Source organism: Neofelis nebulosa, chromosome 5 (assembly GCF_028018385.1).
Source record: "Neofelis nebulosa isolate mNeoNeb1 chromosome 5, mNeoNeb1.pri, whole genome shotgun sequence".
Lineage (NCBI taxonomy): Eukaryota > Metazoa > Chordata > Mammalia > Carnivora > Felidae > Neofelis > Neofelis nebulosa.
Window position 1 is genome coordinate 83361430 of NC_080786.1, and position 20215 is coordinate 83381644.

The window sequence follows — 20215 nt, forward strand, 5'->3', positions numbered from 1 at the left end:
AAGAAAAAAAGAGAGAGAGAGAGAGAGAGAGAGAGAGAGAGAGAGAGAGGGAGAGAGAGAGAGAGAGAGAGAGAGATACAGAATCTGAAGCAGGCTCCAGGCTCTGAGCTGTTTGTTAGCACAGAGCCTGACAGAGGGCTCAAACTCACAAACTGCAAGACCATGACCTGAGCTGAAGTCAGATGTTCAACTGACTGAGCCATCCAGGCACCCCTGTATATTGCATAATTCTTATTCATTGTACTCACTGGAGCAACATTTAAATAGGAAGAATTTTAACATTATGACATAAAAACCAGCTCAAAGAAAGATTTTACAACAAAGATAATTGCCACATATAAATCATCAATTAATTATTCTTTAGTGAAGTTTTCCAAGATTAGATAAATGAAGGCAGTGACACACTGAAATCGCCCATGTTTCTTAACTAAAATGATGTGAACAACTGAGTACATTGCTTCAAGAGGTAAGTTTTGCCATTTGTTTTCAATTAGGTGGATTTCTGAAGACTGAATTAGAATCTAAAATATTCTCAATTTATAAATACATTATTTTCATTTCTCCAAAATTTTGGATGTGACCCACATCCTTGAAGAAAAAGTAAAGAGAGTAAAGGACTACATACTCACAAGTAAAGCAGAGAGAAGTTGAAAACAACTGTGTAATGCTGTCTTTGTTGAGGATCCCTTCCTGAGAAATGGGCTTAAAACAATGACCACATTGCAACCAAATTCAAGATCACCTGACTGTCTTGTACAGTAGTTAAAGCCTAAATCTCTTAGATATACATTAGCTGATGTAAACTGAATGTAAGCAGGCAAATTTAATTTAGATGGCGGTGCTATATTTGAAAGTAAGGGCATGACTGGGTTTTACTTTTGTGTGTTCATTAGGATTGATAAATTACTTTTGCCTGGAGTGTTTCAATCCCACACCAAAGCTACTTGATGTGATTGTACAGCTCGATGTCTGGACATCTGGTAATCCTCTGTGCCACCAGGCTGAGGCAGCCCCTAATTGACAGGATATCAGAGGAGAGTTATGACTGTGTACAGAAGGAGGAGAGGCCAATGGCTGCTTTTCTGGAACAGCTGAGGGTGATAAGACAAGCACAGTGTTGTCCCTCTCTTGTGGTATGAGTGTGCACACCCACAGGTATACACACTTATTTTCCTACTATTGTGGGCACCCACTACCAAAAGTGCTGCCATCCTCTGTCAGGTTGATACCTAAGACAGCCTTCTTGGGAGTCTGGTTGTTAGGACAGGAATCCTTCTTTCATTGGTTTTTCCTACCAAAGTGATGAGAAACCCTTCCTTGATAGAATGCTTCTGCTTTCCTCCCAACTAGATCTTGAGAGGAAAGGGAGCAGTCATTCAAGCTATTGTTTTAATGTCTACTCTTCAGTGAGCTTATGTTTCTTTGTAAAGATCCCAAATCTAGGGAAAAATGAATCTACTTCCCTCTCCCTTCAAACTAAAATCTTAGCATTTTCCAGGTTAATAGAAGTGTCATATACTCTAAGCAGAATTGTTTAGAATTTTATTTTATTGTTTTTTTAACATTTATTTATTTATTGATAGATAGAGAGAGACAGAGCACAAGTGGGGGAGGGGGAGAAAGAGAAGGAGACACAGAATCCAAAGCAGCCTCCAGGCTCTGAGCTGTCAGCACAGAGCCCAATGTGGGGCTCGAACTCACAAACAGCAAGATCATGACCTGAGCCAAAGTCGGATGCTTAACTGACTGAGCTACCCAGGCACCCCTGGAATTTAAACTTCTTAATGTTATTTCAATAGATAGGCTCCCCATGCTTAAAAAAATATATCACTGATTTTGAGAAATGGAAAAAAAAGATCATAAGATACCAGGAAAAAGCCATAAACAACCCACTTAACCTTGTCTAAGATTGTTTTCTATTTGATATCTCATACTATCTACATCCTACCGAAGTAAAAGGATTTATAAACTAATATAATGGATATATTAGGCAAGATTAATATTTGGTACTATAGAGGAAAGACAGGAGCAATAAAACATTTTAATTATACTAAGAAGCTCGAAAGTTACTAATGATCATTTTGTATTTGTTTAACTCCATTTATACCTAAATGGAGTATTTATTTAGGTATATTTAAATACTCCTAAATGGAGTATTTAAATTAGTATTTATTTAAATACTCCTAAATGGAGTATTTAGTATTTATTCAACCTAAATAAATTATTGAAATGTTTGCAATTCCAAAAATGCAGCAATCCATTAGAGGAAGGGATTGAACTTTTAACTTCTTAAAACAAATTATGCCACTTCTCCCCTGTGGCCCTTACTTCCCTCAGCTGTAAAATAATGGGGAAGATGTTACTGGTGTAAAACTTTGTACTCCATTCTGACACAGTTTAAAATATTATTATATTTCTTTTTAGGTAAGTTGAAAAAAATTAAAATTGGGCATTCCAGTTCTATTCTTATAAACTTGTTCCATGAAAATGTATCTGATGTCTTTACCTCAATGTATTCACACACTGGGAATAAAAACATTTCACATGGAATTGCTGTGATGCCATGCTAATGGTACAAGTCACATGAGTGAAATCATGTTAAAATGGAGCACAATAATAATAATATCTAAAATATACTGAGCACATTATATATGGTAGACTCAAAGTTCTTAGAATAATGTCTGGCATATAGTAAGAGTTCAACAAATCTTTAGCTATTCTCAACTTGCTTAATCTTTACCACAACCTATGAGGTACGTACTATTACCATAGTAATTAACATTTATACATAAATTGAGGAATGGCAAGGTCAAGCATGTTATCCAAGATCATAAGCCAAGAAAGGCCACAATCAAACAACAGCAATGTAGTTCCCAGAAACAATCTCTCAGTAACTCTGTATGTTATCTGTATATTATTATATTATTATCTATATATTATCTCTGTATATTATCTCTCTCTGTGGAAAAGTTATGAAGGAACCTTCATCTTCACTACTTGTGACTAAACCATTTTACAAAAAATATGTTGGAGTGATCATCCCCTAAACTAACCAACCACCCCACTAAGTAAAAAAGCATATAAAGAAATAAAGTGCAACAGTTTTCAAGGGTTGCATGTTAAATCTTTTAAAACAAGATATAGGAACCAGGCTAGAGCTATTATTTCCACTTTTTCCAGATAAAAATACTTAGTTAAAGGATTCTTAGTAATTTTATTAAGACTGCTTTATAACTAAGTCTTCTGACTCTAAGTCTCATGATTTTACAACAACCTATGCTGCCCCATCACATATGTTATCACTTCTATTTGGATCTGTTACTATTTGAGAAACTGACTCTGAATATAAATTAATATGTTACCTATTTTTACACAAGGTAGCACCTTGTCATTATTACACACCATATATACTTAAACTTTTTCACATCCCGAAAACATATATCCAAGTTGCAATCTATGTATTATTTAATGTGAACAAGGAAAATTGAAATAAACATACATCTTTACCAGCTTCCTAAGATATGTATTTTCAAAATATGAAATTTCATCATCAAGCATACTAATTTAAAATATAGCAGTTGGATATCATTGAGCACTTATAAATATGGTGGCAAAAAAGACTGTAAATAATCTTATGAATTCAACAAAAGTAAAAATATACGATCTCATTGTGATTGTATTTCAAAAGTGTATATTCTCATATTTCACATATAAATTACCTAATTAGTTCTTTTAAAATAGTTTTACTTTTCATTTAGAGTGGTGAGTAGCCAGAAAGTCAAAATTTTAGGGAAAAAATGAATGAAATCTATATATATTCTAATCTTTCCAAATATAATCTTTATAGTTCCAGAACAGGGTGAAAATAGGGAGGTAACCAAATGAATCAGATCCCCCAGAATAGCATATGAAGTTTTAAACATGAAGCCTACTATAATATTGTTAAATTGTTGGACATTAAAGTTACTGGTAATTTATGGGCAAAACAAATTATTTCAGAAAGTGACACTTGCCTAGACATAATAAGGGCACCTGTCCTCTCTCCTCACACCCCACCTCCATTTTGTAAAGAAAACCAAAAGACACAAAAACTAGATTAGCAGTCGAAAGGTTAGTAGACATAATCACAATAAAGGATACTTACACCTTAAAAAGAAACAGAGAGATGCACAAATCAAAGTGTGGTGAAAGAGCACCGCATTTGTAGGGCTTCATCAGAAGAGAATTTCACTTACTTGATTTTAGCTTAGTTCGTTCTTTCTTTCTTTCTCTCTTTCTTTCCTTCTTTCCTTCCTCTTTTTTTTTTCATTTAAATTCTAAATTTCGCAGGTCATTAAAAGGGTCTGATTTTCTTTCTTTCCCTCCCTGGGCCTTTCCTGAGGGACCCGGTTGGTTAAACCCAGGGCTAATTGAGACTCTCCTGTTTCAGTACCGAGGACAGAAATTGTTTAGTCTCCAGGGCAAAGCTACTCTCCGACTAAGGCCAGATGTCTACTTCTCCGACAAGGCAAGAAAAATAAAAAATACCTGCCTCGCCAGCCACCTGTTTAAAAGTCCCCTCTCCTGTCGAACGCATCAGCAACTTCTTAAGAGGAGACACTGAGCAACTCCAAGTCGCACACCGCCCTTGCAAGTCACAAGGAGAGAGCCGCGAGGAAGTGCGAAAGCAGGTCAGTTTATAAGCACCCCTCGAAAAGAGACCCGTGGTTCCAGTCCAGGCGCTCAGCGAGAGCTAGAGCGTTCTACAAAGCGCAGATGACTTCGGGGATTAGTAAAAAACACCCCCAAAGACAAAACCGGCGGCCGGGGCCTTTCTCTCGCCCCACTAGGGAACCGCCTTCCTTCTCCCACTGACAGCGCGGAATAAAGGAGGGGAGCCGAGCGCAGAGGGAGCCAAGGGGGAGGAAGGGGTGGGGTGGGGGCATCTGCAGCGTTTTAAGGCCGAGGAAAGAACATTTTCTCACCACTTAGGCTGTTGCTGGACCTCAGGCTCCTTCCACAGAGACACTGCAGCATATGCACTCCTTTCTTCAAAGAAAGCTCAAGAATCTTCATGGAGAGGCGCGCGTGTGGGGTTCGTCAACTCCCCGCCCACCTCCGCTAATTGTCCAACCAAAAGGCCGCCTGTCTTCGGCAGCCGGGTCCGGAGTCCATGGTGCGCGCGTCCCAGGTGGCCAGGGAGCTGGGGCTCTGGTCAGGAGCGCGGCGGGCGCCGCGGCCGGGCTGGGAGGGAGGAGGAAGTGCCGCTCTGCTGGGGGCAGCCCGGCGGGGGGGGGGGGGGGGCGGGGGACGGGCGGCTCGGCCACACCCCAGTAAGCTCGAGCGTGATACTTTGGGACTTCCCGAAGGAAGCTGCGGGGCTGCGGGAGGGAGGGAGGGTGAGTGAACGAGCCACGCGGGGGGACGTCACGGTGGCTCCGTGGCCCTTCCAGGGGCCGGCGCCCGGAGGCACGAGGACGGGGTCCCGCGCCGGCCCTGGCCCTCTGGGTCTGGCGGTGAGCCTGGGGCGCCCGCCCGCCTCAGTACCCCAGCAGTGCCGGGCTGCGGGGCGCCGAGAGGGGCTCCGCGGGGCCCGGCCGAGCTAGCCCGGAAGGCAGCGCTCCCGCGGGCTGCGCTCCTGCCGACGGTGACTCCAGCGTGGGAATCCGGCGGAAGGAAAGCGCCCGCAGGAAGGGCTGGACCCTGGAGGCTGCGGGAGCGTCAGAAGCGACTCCAGGGAACTGGCGGGGGGGGGGGGGGGGGGGGGGGGAAGGGGGGGGCTGGCGCTGGGGAGGTGGGGATGTGGAATAAAGAAAGCTCTTGGGTGCGAGCCATGAGAGCGCAAGTGTGCCTAGGCGCAGCGCGGCTGTGGGAGTCTGGACACCTGGATTTTCTGATCCGGGCTCTGTGACCTTGGGTAAGTCACATACCACCCTGGGCGCAGAGTGGGGAAGAGGGTGTGGAATAGAGAACTGGCAACTTCATGATGTCTCCTTGGCCTCCAGTCTTCTGAAAAAGCTCTAGCACAGGTGAGTGGGGAGGCAAGTGCTGCGGAGGGCAAGGGGAGTGACTGGGTGGGTAGAGGAAGGCCAGAAGGAAGGCAAGGCCACAGGTGCAGACAGGAAAGCAGATGAGGCGGGAAATTTGAAAACAACAGCACTTCGCTTTGGTGCGATATTCTGGTAGGTTGACTCGGCGAACTGACACCAAAGATGACTTCCCTGTGGGTCTACAGGTCTCGATTTTTTTTCATCAGCCACCCCTTTGGCTTTGTTTATTCTCAGAGGCCATCAGTGCCCCTTTGGAAGTCTTGTGAGTGAAGCATACAAAGAATGTTGGCTATGGGACCAGACTCCACCCTATCTGGAACCTCAGGGCAAGAAGAGACCTGAGAGGACACAGCAATACAGTAATACAGTGAGCAGTTCAGGTGCTGGAGACAGGCAGCCTATGTTCAAATTCCTACTCTAGCTGTGTGACCTTGAACAAATTACTCAACCTCTCTGTGCCTCAGTTTCCTTATCAATAAGAGAGTTGATAAATAGCATTTACCTTATATACCTTATAGATAATAATAGCATCTATCTTGTTGAAGATTTAAAAAAAAAACTTGATATAAAGTAAGTGTCATAATAGTGTTAGCAATTATTATTACTTAGCCCCTCACCTGTAGGGTTTTTGGTGGCTTTCACTTTCCAAGGAACACCAGTGTCTATACCAATATTAGCATTTCTGCTTGAAAGGTTCAGATAATAGAGAACAACCAACTCCCCAGATAGTTCATTGCACAAAATCTGTTAGAAGATTTACCCTGACATCGAACCAAAAACATACTACATTTTCTTTCCATCCATTGTTCCAAAGCCACTGGCTGGTTACCTCTTCCCTGCAAAGGAGTAAGAATGGTTTTCATCACCCCTTTCTTCTTTCTTTTCTCTAGGCTAAACCTGATTTACAGTTCCTGTGATGTTCCCTAAAGGTTGAAGCTTAAGGTTGAAGTTCCCTGGAGAAATATTCAAAAGCCTCTTCCTTTTTCCTCTCAAAGATGATGGATGAAAGCCAGGACATCTGGAGGGCCTTTTGAGCTAATAGCCACTGCTGGCTCCACATTCTCTAAACTCATTTCATAATAGAGCTCTAGCAAGGTCATTTGGGGCGGTTCCAAAACTTAAGAGGATACATCCAGGCCTTCCTTCTAGTCACCTCTTAGCCGCATTGTTCAGTGGGATCACCAAAGCTCTGTGGGCTCCAAGGTCCTTGAAGATCTTGCTAAAGCCACAGCATTGTTATCACTGGGGAAGTTCTAAGGCCCCAGGCAACCTGGGCCATGGCCTTTGTCTTTCCAGTCTCTTCGGGAATTAGTGAGTAACTTGGCCCATCTGGAGATTCTGCCCATAGTAATTCCCCATGGAGGGAGAGGCAATTAACAAAAGGAAAACATCTAAAAATATCCCTTCATGCCACACACGCAGAAGCAGAGAGTTTTCCCATAGAGCTCTCCTGCTCTGGAACCCAATGCCGAGAGCTGTTTCTTTACTTTGAGGGAAATGCTATTCCTTGAAATGTAGTAACGGTTTAGCATAAGCCTCAAGGAACTTGAGCAGAGTGAGCAGGTCCATGTGTGATTTTAGAAGGCACCTGACCTCTGGAGCACCAATTTCCATATTTATGAGCCTCTCTCCCTTCCAGGCAAGGCTGTTGCAAGGATTCAGTGAGGGGAAATGTGACAGTGCTTTAGATATTCTATCATCTTTGCAAGAAGAGGCTCTATCACCACTGGGTGATCACCACCAAGGGTTCTAGGTGCTCCTTAATGGTCACACATAGTGGCTCTTCTATTTGATGATATGAAGAGTTTACTTGTGAATCTTCCCTCTCCTCAAGAGAATTGCAAACTCTTAGAAGGCAAGGCAGGAAAGCGAACTCCATTACAGTTCGTATTCAAATGGCCTGCTGCTGTCTTGCTTAAATGACAGTGGTTCTTGACCACTGTGGTCAAGTGTATTCATCGCAAAGAAAAGGGATCATCACATTATTTGAAAAAACAAACCTGGGATCACATTTATAGATTTTTGTTGTTCTTGTTATGGAACTCTCAGATGAGTTCAGATTAAACCAAAGAGAGCACATAACATTTTAATGCAAAATATTTTCCTAGTATATATTATGGACTTTTGATCAAAGTAAGTACAAAAGGGAATGGATCACTGGAGCTTTATTACTTAAACTTAGGGGGGGTTTTTTGTTTATTTGTTTGTTTTTTAAATAAAGATTCCTCCCCTTATCTGGTCTTTGACTTACATGTTTGTTAAAGTAACTCCTAAGGTGACATCACGTTCAAGTTAGGCACATATTTTAGTCTTCCTAAAAGTACCTTGGGCAGTTCTTAAGGAGAACTCAATTCTGCATGTACCATAACATCCAAAAACAGGACAAAACAAAAACAAAGAGGAGTAGCCATGAGCACAATGGATGGTAGGAAAGTGTCACATTTAGTTTCAGAAAAACTTCCACATTCTCTATGTATTATTATTATGTAAGCCAAAATCAAATTTTTTACTTGCAATCATATTTTTTATTTTAAATTCAAGATATATTACTACATAATGACCAAATTTTAAATTATGTTATCTGCTTCTAATTAAGATTTTTAAAGTTAGGCATTCTCTCTATTTTCTTATTGACTTTGGGCCAGCTCTGGCAAGTGACTCACTAGTGTGGTTTCAAAATGAAATAATTTATCACTTTCTGAGAAGGACTGGAAAATCTGGTACATAATGATAGGTGAACTTGTTTAAATTCTTAGTATCTAAATTTTTCCTTTCTATAGTTATTTACTCATAGTTTGTAGGAATTCATATTTGTGGGAGTTTTGAGATTTTTAAGTGGTCATTTATCTGAGATATTTTTTGTTCATATTAAATAGGAATCTATTGACTCTTGGCATCAGCTGTGCAATTAATCAGTATATTTATCTGCTTGGAAGACTACACTGAGTTAGTAATAACATATTCAGAATTTTGCCAGGCCCCAAAAGTTTTAATGAGTATATTAATGGCAAAATGTCTATTGAATGGAAAGCAACTTTATTTTCACAGAGAAGCCAAACCAACACAGAAACTTAAAGATAAAGACCAGTATGATAGCTAACATAGTACTTTTGGTCTTTGTTACATGTACAGTCCATTGGCGACCAGGCCTGTATCTCACGTCTTAGAAATACCTTCAAGTCCAATTTTGATAGGCAATTACCACACATTAAATGTTTGCATTCCCCCCAAATTCATATTTTGAGATCCTAACCCCAAAAAATTGGGAAGTGGAGGCTTTGGGAGGCTTTACCTTCATGAATAAGATTAGTGCCCTTATAAAAATGCGGTGGGGAGCTCTCTCTCCCCTTTGACCATGTGAGGACACAGTGAGAAGACAGCCACATATGCACTAGGATGTGGGTCCTCACCCGACACCAGATATACTGGTGGCCCTGATCTTGGAATTCCCAGCCTCCAGAACTGTGAGAAATAAATGTTCATCATTTAAGCCACCCAGTATATGGTATTTTCTTGGTAGAATCAACCTTATTACATAACGTGGCAAAAACAGTCACTAGCAGCTAGCTTACTTTATTACTGACATGCATGGCCCAAATACGTTTAACTATAGTAAAATCTTGGATTGCGAGGAACTTGTTCTGTGAGTGTTCTGCAAGATGAGCAAACATTTATAATAAATTCTAACTTGATAAATGAGCAATGTCTTGTTATGCAAATAATACACGATCCCAAACATCATGTGATCACAACTGAGCCAATCGTTCTTGAAATTAGCTTCGATATATGAGTGCTTTGGACTACAAGCATGTTTCGGGAACAAATTATGCTCACAAACCAAGGTTTTACTGTATTTTTAAAAGATGACATACATTGGGGTTTTTATTTTTGTTATTTTCTTCCTCTTGTTCTTTTTTGTTTGTTGTTGTTCTCCAAAATTTAATTTTGAAATAAATTTAGACTTCTAGAAAAGTTGTAAGATTATAGAGTTCATGTATACTCTTCACCTAACTTCTTCTAATGTTAATGACTCACATAACCAGTGTACAATTAACACAGCTGAAAATTCACACCGGTACCATGCTATTACATAAACTGGAAACTTTTCTGAAATTTTACTAGTTTTCCCCCCCCCACCCCATCCTCCAAGATCCAACTAAGATCCACCTTGCATTTAGTTGTGTCTTCTTAGTCTCCTTCCATTTATGACAGTCTCTCAGGACTTTTTGCCTTTCAGGACTTTGACACTTATATTAATATCAGTCAAATATTTTTGTGGAATTTCTTTCAATTTGGGTTTGTCTGATACTTCTTAATGATTAGTATAAGGTTATTCATTTTGGCATGAAGGTCACATTAGCTATGTTCTTTCCGTCTCAATCCATCATTATCAGGGGCTACATGATATCAACTAGTGATACAATATGAATCACTTGGTTAAGGTAGTATCTGCTAAGTTTCTACGCTATAAAGCTACTTTTTAAATTTTTTATAGTTGATAAATCTCTTAAGAAGGAACTTTGAGGCTATGTTTGTACCCTGTTTCTCCTCAAACTTTCATCCATTGATTTTAGAATCCATTGGTGGATCTTGCTTATAGCAATTATCATTGCACTGTGTAATTGCATAGCATTACACAGTGACTTTGTATTTTCCTCATTCCTTCTATACAAATGGGAGTTCTTCTGTGAGATCTGTACCTCCTCCTCTTCTTATTTGTTTATTCAATTATTTATTTATATCAGTATGGTCTCATGGATATTAATTCTATGGGTCATAATTCAACACTATCATTATTTTGTGGCTCAAATTGTCCCAGCTTTAGCTATTGGGAGGTCCTTATGGTTGGCTCCTACATCTTTTTATTGAAGAATTCCTTAATTTTCTGGCACCACAAGATGTTCCAGGTTTATTTTTTATTTTTCCTGCCCCAGCTCAGGAATCAACTAATTCTCTAATAAGCCTTAGTTCTTTTTATTGGAAAATAGTGTTTAGAAACCAAAATCCAGGTGCTAAGTGTGCTCATTGTTACTGGGATGTTCATTGTTCCTAGGCTCTCTTGGTGGAGAGAGCCAGGAAATATATGTATGTACAAACTCATACATCATATTTGTTGAAATATCTATTTCTCTCTATAAATGGGTAGAAATATCTATATGTGGATATATTTATATGTAGATGCATCTATATGTAGATATATAATAGGTAGATATCTACAGATAGGTGTAGAGATACAGACAGGATAGAAATAGAGATAAAGATAGCAATCACTAAACTTATAATTCCAACCAAACACAAGTTTTGTTTTACTCTTTGCCTCTTCCTTATTTGCAACTTCTTTATCTGACAGTGAAAGACCTTTTATTATTTATAACATATTCACTTATTTATTCAATTCTGGAATACACTTAAAGTAGTTACAGAATTCCTAACCTATATTCCTGTGAGAAATGGATTCATCACTGAAGTACTGTATTTATGCACAGTTGTCTTTGTCTTTAGCCTTACAATATCCAGTCAAAATATTATTTCCCAAAATGACATAGATTAGTTCTTTTCTTCACCATCCTTTTCAGTATGGGTTAGTCAATCATTTGTAATCCAGTTAGATTCATTTGTCATCATTTGTGTTCTCTGCTGGGTGATCTTAATTATTTAATCAAAAGTAACTAATTATTTCTTTCTCATTTGAGTATGTAAAACATTGGTATGGTTCTAAGAGTCAAAAATTTACAAAAAATGCATGCTCCCATAAATGTCACTGTCTCATCCCTCCTGTCCTGTTCTCACTTCCCCTTCTTTCCACTCCTTTCCCATCCATTCCCTATAGGTAACTGGCCCCTTTAATTTCCGGTTTATCTTTTCTATGCTTCCTTTGCACAACTGAGTAGATTCTTCCATGTATAGTGAACTTCAAGTTAGTTCCGATATTTTGCTATTATCAACAATACTGCAATGAACACTTGCATATTTTCATATTGTCAGCAGGTAGATTCTTGCAAAATGTGATTCTTTTTTTCTTTGGTTTTTATTTACATTCCATTTAGTTAACATACAGTGTAATATTATTAGTTTCAGGTGTATAATTTAGTAATTCCATACTTACATACATCACCCAGCGCTCATCACAAGTGCACTCCATAATCCCCATCATCCATTTAACCCATCCTCCCACCCACCTCCCTACTGGTAACCATCCGTTTATCCTCTATAGTTAAGAGTCTTTTTCTCAGTTTTCCTCTTTTTTTCCCCCATGACCATTTCTTTGAAACAGTATGATTCTTAGAAACGGGAATGCTGAGTCAAAAAATAAGTGTATACTAGTTTTGTTAGGTATTGACAAGTTTCCTTCAAAAGTCTTGCATGAATTTGGATTTTTACCAGCAATATATGAGAATGCCTATTTCCCCACAGCCTCACAACAGAATGTATTGTCCTCCTTTTTTATTTTTGTCAGTTTTTTTGAAATGTTGTCTTCATCTGCATATCTCTAATTATAAGGACATTTGAACATTATTTTCATTTAAAAGCTTATATTTTTGCAAGAAATTGCCGCTCCTGTTACTTGCTAATTTTTCTATTGGAAAAAAACTCCACTTTTTTACCACCAGGAAGGGAACTGAAATAAAACTATATTAAATTAAAAATTTTTTTAAATGTTGAGGTATGGGTTCAAAACAAGGTCATTGTCACTGGGAAAACAGTGTAAAGTTTCCAAATAACATTTAACCCATTCACTCATCCACCCACCCTCCCCACGAGTATTTAGAAACTAAAATTAACTCCTTTCCCTAAAAAGCTAGTCAAGGAAGAGAGATATGTAAACTATAAGTGTACTGGTAATACTGCAGAGTTCAGTACCCATTACAAAGAATGGGTAAATTCATCTGTCTTTTGAGGGTAAGAAGCAAGCACTCAGTAAAAGCTTCATATACTTTAAGAAACTTGAGCTGAAGGGAAGGAGATAACTCTCATTGAAATATACAACGTCCAGTGCTTAATAAATGCTGCTACTTTACTTTCTAGCCACGCTTAATAGGTACTGCCTCCACTAAAGAACAAACTCTGCTTAGAAAAGAACAGCACCCAGAATTCAGACTCTATATACCTCCACCTCTGACCTATGTTCCATCACATCACTATTAGTTACAGGGCATTTAATGTAGGTACATCTTATCTTAACAGACTCAACAGTCAATGAATGATGTTACTTTTGTAGGACTTTTCTGATAAAACCTGCTGATATCTGGTTGATGATTAGCACTTCCAGGCATTTTTCTCCAACCTTCCCACCCCCAGACCCCAATCTTCAAAGAAAGAATACTTCAAGATTTGCTGCTACAATCAGGCATTTTCCATTCTCTTTAATAGCCCTTAAAACAAGCTGTTTTGAATAAATGCAAAGTTTGTCATCTATAAGAAAAACTTAAAGGTAAGCTCTCTGAGTCACAGAGAAGGAAAATATTTCTACTTTATCATAGCCAAGCATGAGTTATTTATTGTGAGAATTTTGAAATCAGTCAATCCAAGATAGTTAATACTGGAAAATTTCAAGGAAGTACCATTTGCTTATTAATCAAAATTCATTACTGAAATGGGGCACAATTCCAAATAGGTGTTCTCATTTCCATCACCTGAACACATCTCTAACTTTAAAAATCCCACACATTCTTTCAGACCTACCACAAATGCCACAATGCTCTCTCGAGGACATTTTTTTCTGAACACTATAGTTCCTCTAATATAAAACTTACTTTATTCTGCCTGCACACATATATCTTCTCCAAGAGATTGTAAGCCCCTTTATCTACAAATTTAGGTACTATAACTTTCATTTTTTAATGTCTTGAGTACCTAGAACATGTAATAAATAATTTATTTACTAAATATTGATGGAATGAAATTAAATTAACATTTAAAAATAAATATTAATTCCTGTTAAATATTGATGAAGTGACATAAAATGGGGACTGTTTTTGTGGATTTTTCATTTGGGAAAACTGTATATTAACTTAAAATTTTAAAATGTGGTAAAGCCCCTCCCTAAGGAATGTGGTGAAAACCTCACACGTGCACGATATTCCTCACAACTCTGTAACATAGACCACCCATTCAGACTGTATGTCACAACATAAGGGAGACAAGGAAGCAAGAATTATACAAAAAGCAACCCCTGCTCCTCTCAGGGCTCAGGCTTTTGGTTCCTAGCCCACTGAACTGGTGCTGGCATGAATAAAGTTGCTTCATGTAAAGAAAAGCCTCGGTATCCTGACTCTCTGTGTGTGACTCACTGCTACATTTCGTGGGGGCTCACCTGGGATGCAGAGACAGTGTTTCACCTCCCTTGTCACTGGGGCACAAACCTTGAAGCACCTGGAGAGGTGACCTCGCCTAGCACCAGCAGACTGCTTGATCCATAGGAGCCTAGCCCCTCCCGGCAGGCTGGGGCAGGGGCCCTGGATGCACAAAGGAACTTAGTGAGGCCCAGGAACCAGCTCACGGAGCCACCCATCAGACTGGTAAGAACCCAGGTTCGTTTTGGTAGACCTGCCCCTAAGTGGCAGAAGGGAATCCTGGTCACCTCCCAGATTTGCCTGATAGTTCCATAAGGAACAAAACCACAACTCCAGGGTGACTGGCACTGGGCAGCAGGCTGGAGTCACTATGTGACTGTGTGTGAATGAGACAGACAGTGGAAAGTTTCTGACCTGACCAGTGGGCCGAATCGAGTGTTGAATCCCAATCCGTGGTTCCCTGGCAACCTCATATGGCTTAGGGTGGTGTCAGACTTCCTCAGGAGTCTGATCTGGGTCAGGGCTTGATACTGAACCTACCAATACTAAGAGGTGCCTGAAATATCTCCAAGAGGAGATTGGCAAGAAATAGATGAAACGAGTGTGTATCCTCTCCAAATTTGTCCCTCCCTTCCCCCTTTTTCCTCTCTTGTGAATGATAGTTGTCTGTTAGGGGGAGGAAACGGGAGGAAAGCAGAGTAAACTGATTCTCCTAAAGTGTATGTTAAGAAATTTCAAAAAGGGATATTCAGAAGATTATGATGTAAAATTAACCCCCAGAAAGCTCCAGACATTCTGTGAAATTTATTGGCCATCATACAGGGTGGGCTGGCACGCTGAGGGCTCACTTGATAAGGAAATAGCTGAGTGTTCAGGGTCATTGTGGAGGATCCAGGCCACCCTGACAAATTCCCTTACATTGACTATTGGCAAGACCTGGTTCTATCCCGGCTGCCTTGGCTAAAAGTCTACATTGAAGAGAACTGTAAAGTTATAATGGCTCATGTCATGGCTTCCTCCAAATGCTGGCCAAAAACTGAAAAACCCATTCTGTCAGGAGAGCCTGAGGAGCCTCCACAGCCATATGCCCCACTGTACCCCTCACTGCCACCTGCACCTCCAGCCGCCCTGGTTGCTGAAATCCCACCAGAGCCTGTCTTTAGTTCCAAGGCCTTGCCACCTCTAGCAACACCGGCCTCTCAGGATGTGACGGCTTGCCCGGACCACCATCCCTAACCTCATACACCCATCCCAGGAAGCAATTAGAAGGTCAGACCAGCAGAGATAGTCCCTCCCTGCAGCAACACCAGAGGCCCCTACAGATTTCACTGAAGGAAACTAGGGGACCTATCTATTATGATCAGGAAGACCAGATCTGAGGAAGCCAGCCCTTTAACACTATATAACTTCTAAATTGGAAGCACCATATTCCCTCTTATATGGAGAAGCCCCAAGCTATGATTGAACTAATGCAGTCCATAATTGAAACCCATAAACCTGCCTTGACGGACTGCCACCAACTCCTCCCGACCCTCTTCGACATGGAGGAGCGTCACCAAATTACCCAGGCAGTCCTAAAATGGTTAGAGGAGAATATCCCGGATGGGATGCTAGAAAACCCAAGCTTATGCTCAGGCTCACTTCCCTGGGTAGGACCCCAAATGGGACCCAAATGACTCAAATGTAGATGGAGGGCTTGCAAGGACTGAACAGTATCAAGAAGCCCTTCTAAATGGCAAGAAAGAAGGGAAGAAAAGGCCGTAAATATGGGTAAAACATCAGAAGTGCTCGAGGGACCCAAAGAGAGCCCAAGCCAGTTCTATGAGAGACTATGTGAGGCATTTCATCTCTACACCCCTTTTGATCCAGAGGCACCCATTAACCAGTGGATATTCAAGGCGGATTTCATAGGTCAGGCCCAAGGAGGGGGGACATCCAGTGCAAGCTGCAAAAGCTAGAAGGTTTTGCCAGCATGAAGGTCAGTCAGTTGCTAGAAGTAGCAACTAAAGTGTTTGTCAACCATGACCAGGCAGCATGGAGGGAAGAATGCCAGAAGATGTGGAAAAAGTCAGATTTGTTAGCTGCTGCCTTGGTGGAATAGTCAGAACGCTCCTGGAAAGATGCCCGGCAGGGACTGGGCCAGGGCCTAAAAGGGGAATGGTGGGGAAGATCATCTTGCCTAGGACCAAAGTTAGGATGGAATCAGTGTGTTCATTGTCATCAGGAGGGCCACTGGAAAAATGAGTGCCCCCTGTGGCTGGGTAATTCTCAGTGGGGTCCCAAACAGAAAGAAAGAGGCCATGTGGTCCAGGGCTGGTACCAACCAGCATCATGACCTCATGGGGCCCCCAAAGATGATTTTGTGGGACAAACAACCACCAAGGACTATGAGGAGGACTAGGACAGACTGAGCTGTATTTTGTTAGGCCCCCAAGAACCTATGATCCAAATGAATGTGGGGGGCTAACTCATCAACTTCATGATAGATACTGGGGTGGAACATTCAGTGGTGTCCCAACCTGTGGACCCCCTCTCACAGAGACAAGTTACCATTGTGGGAGTCATGGGCAATCGGACACGCTGTCTTTTCCTGCTGCCTTGGTGATGAAATTTACGTGGCCGTGAAGTCATCTATGAATTCCTGTACCTCTCTAACTGCCCCATGGCTTTAACGGGCTAGGACCCATTAGGAAAGAAGCAGGCCCAGAAAAATTTCAACTCCCACAGACAAGCTGCTCTGACCCCATGAAAGCCGGAAGCAAAGATTATGACTCTCACATTTCCCCAAGGGGAAGAATGTTGTTTCTACATTCTCATGGAGGAGACACAACAGGGACCTGAGCTGCCCTTCAGAGTACCAGGGGTGTGGGCTGAGGACAACCCACCAGGACTGGCCCAGAACATACCTCCCGTAACTGCAGAACTAAAGCTAGGGGGCAGGGCCCATCAGCCAAAAACAATATTTCATCCCTTTTAAGGCACAGATGGGGATACAGAAGCACCTGGAGAGACTTCTAAAATAGGGGATCCTCCAACCCTGTTGGTCACCTTGGAACACATCTCTCCTACCAATCCAGAAGCCAGGCACCAATAACCATTGGCTGGTCAAAGACCTTTGCACAATAGACCAGGCTGCCATCACCCTGCACCTGATTGTCCCAAACCCATACATTCTCTTGGGTCTTATCCCCACCAAAAGTGCCTTCTTCACATTCCTACACTTCAAAGATGCTTTCTTCTGCATCTGCCTGGCCCTCCAGAGTCAACCGATCTTCGCCTTCCAGTGTGAGAATCCTGAAAAAGGTGACAAGGGCCAGTTGACTTGGACCAGATTGCCTCAGAGGTTCAAAAGCTCCCCAGCTATTTTCAGCACTGCATTAGCCTCAGAGCTAAGAGCCTTCCCAGTGGATCAACATGGCTGTGTCTTGCTTCAGTACATAGATGATTTACTGCTGGCTGGAAGGTCCCAGGAGGATTGCATGGAAGGAACTCGGCAGCTCCCTACCCTCCAATGGGAGACTGGCTATAAGGTCTCAAGGAAAAAGGCCCAAATCTGTCAAAAGAAAGTCAAGTACCTTGGCTTTCACCTCTCCCAGAGGTAGCACCAACTCGGCCCAGAGACAAAAACAGGCTATTTATTCGATCCCAGTTCTATGGGCCTGACATCAGGTTTGGGAGTTTCTTGGGGCCACAGGTTTCTGTAGAATCTGGATACCTAACTTCTCAGTCTTGGCAAAACCCCTTTATGAGGCCATAAAGTGTAGAGAGCAGTAACCTCTGTTATGGGAGCAAGTACAGCAAAGGGTCTTTGCAGATATCAAATGGGCCCTCACCAACACACTTGGTCTGGGGCTCCCAGACATGTACAAGTCCTTCTTGTACGTTCATGAACATACTGGCATTGTGGTAAGAGTCCTACCCCAGATGTTGGGGTCATGGCATCGCCTAGTGGCATATCTCTTCAAGCAGCTTGACTCTGTTACTCAAGGCTGGCCACCCTGCCTACGGGCACTTGCAGCTATGGCCCTCTCAGTGTCTGAGGCTGACAAGTTAACTATGGGACAAGAATTGACCGTCTAAGTGCCAAATTCAGAATTGACATTAATGGAGTATAAGGGACAATACTGGCTAACCAACACCCAGATGATCAGATATCAGGAAGTGCTATGTGAGACCCGCACATTCACCTAGAAGTAGTGTGGACCCTAAACCCTGCAACCCTACTGCCTGCTGGGCCAGGTCAACCAGATCATGACTGCATTGAAGTCATAGGTGAGGTGTTCTCCAGCTGACCAGACTTAAGGGAACAGCCCCTCAAGAACCCCAGCACTGAGTATTTCACCAAACGGCAGCAGTTTTGTGAAAGAGGGAGAATGACTTGCAGGGTACTCTGTGGTGACCCTGAATTCTATCATTGAGGCCAAACCCCTGCCAAAGGGGACTTTGACACAGAAGGCAGAGCTCATTGAGCTAACTCAAGCCCTCCAAGTGGTGGCAGGGATACATGTTAATATATACACAGGCTCTAAGTATGCCTTCACCACTCTCCACATACACGGGACTTTATATAAAGACAAGGATATAATAAACTCAGGAGGAAAAGACATAACGTATGGAAGTCTTCGAACTCTTACATGCTGTGTAGGCCCCTAAAAGAGTGTCAGTCATGCATTGTTGGGGACATCAAAGGGGAGATACCACAGCTTCATGGTATGACCATGCAGACCAAGACCTTGGCAGACCAAGAAGCAAAGCTTGCAGCCTCCAAAGGAACAGCAGAATCAGCGGCTTTAACTTCTGCACTGTTCCCTAGTCCATTGGCAGAATGGGATCCTAATTACTCACAACATGAGAGTACCTGGTTTAAGACTGAAAATGGAAGCTACCTCCCTGGTGGATTATGGAAATTTGAAGATGGCCAAGTAGCAATTCTTGAGGCCCTGGCTCCAGCTTTTGTCAAGCAGTTCCATCAGGAAACCCATATTGGCCAGACAGCTCTTGAAACTACACTGAAGCAACATTTCTACATCCCTTTACTCTCCAGAATAGCCTGAGTCGTATGTGGGCAAAGCGAAACGTGTGCCTGGAATAACCCACATCAGAGACCCAAGGCCACCCCTGGGGTGCAGAATGTCGGGGGAGTCCCACTTGAAAATATGATGGTGGAATTCACTAAGCTTCCCCGGGTGCGAGGCTGTAAATATCTGTTGGTCTTTGCGTGCACTTTCTCCAGCTGGGTGGAAACCTTCCCTACTCACACAGAAAAAGGCACACGAAGTGGCCTGACTTCTAAAAGAAATCATTCCTCAATTTGGGATCCCTATCACTAGGGGATCAGGTAATAGGCAAGCATTGGTGGCTGAGGTGGTGCAGCTGGTGACAAAGGGGTTAAAGATCACCTGGAAGTTACACACGGCATACCAACCCCAGAGCTCTGGGAAGGTGGAACGAATGAACCAAACCCTGAGGTTGCAGTTAAGTAAACTATGTCAGGAAACCCACCTACACTGGGACCAGGTGTTGCCAATCGCCTTGTTAAGAATCAGGTGTAGCCCCACTAAGCAGATGGGGTTCTTCCCTTATGAAATCCTTTATGGGTACCCTTCCCCCCCCCATTATCGGGGGCATAAGGGGGGATCTAAATGATATAGGCAACCTAACCCTAAGGCAACAGATGTGGGCCCTTGGCTCTACCCTAACCACCTTACACCACTAGGTTAGGCAGCGATCACCTGTGAGTGTGACCACAGACCCTCACCCATTTAAACCAGGAGATGCTGTATGAGTGAAGGAAAGGAATGTCCAACCCTTAAAACCCCTCTGGAGGGCCTGTTCACTGTCATTTTGTCCACCCCTATTGCAGTAAAGGTAGCCGAGGCGGGTCCCTGGATT

General features: G+C 42.1%; 1 protein-coding gene across 2 annotated transcripts in view; it reads right to left on the reverse strand.

Moving 5' to 3' along the window:
* Positions 1-20215, reverse strand: part of FGF12 (fibroblast growth factor 12) — a 561888-nt gene that overhangs the window by 370322 nt on the left and 171351 nt on the right. The window contains exon 1 of one of the 2 annotated variants that reach the window (XM_058730850.1): positions 4965-5130. The exons of the other annotated variant lie outside the window; for it this stretch is intronic. Coding sequence (XP_058586833.1) covers positions 4965-5055 — 91 coding nt within the window. The 5' untranslated portion in view covers positions 5056-5130. Of the gene's footprint in view, positions 1-4964; positions 5131-20215 lie in introns of those variants that run through there. 2 annotated transcript variants of the gene reach the window in all.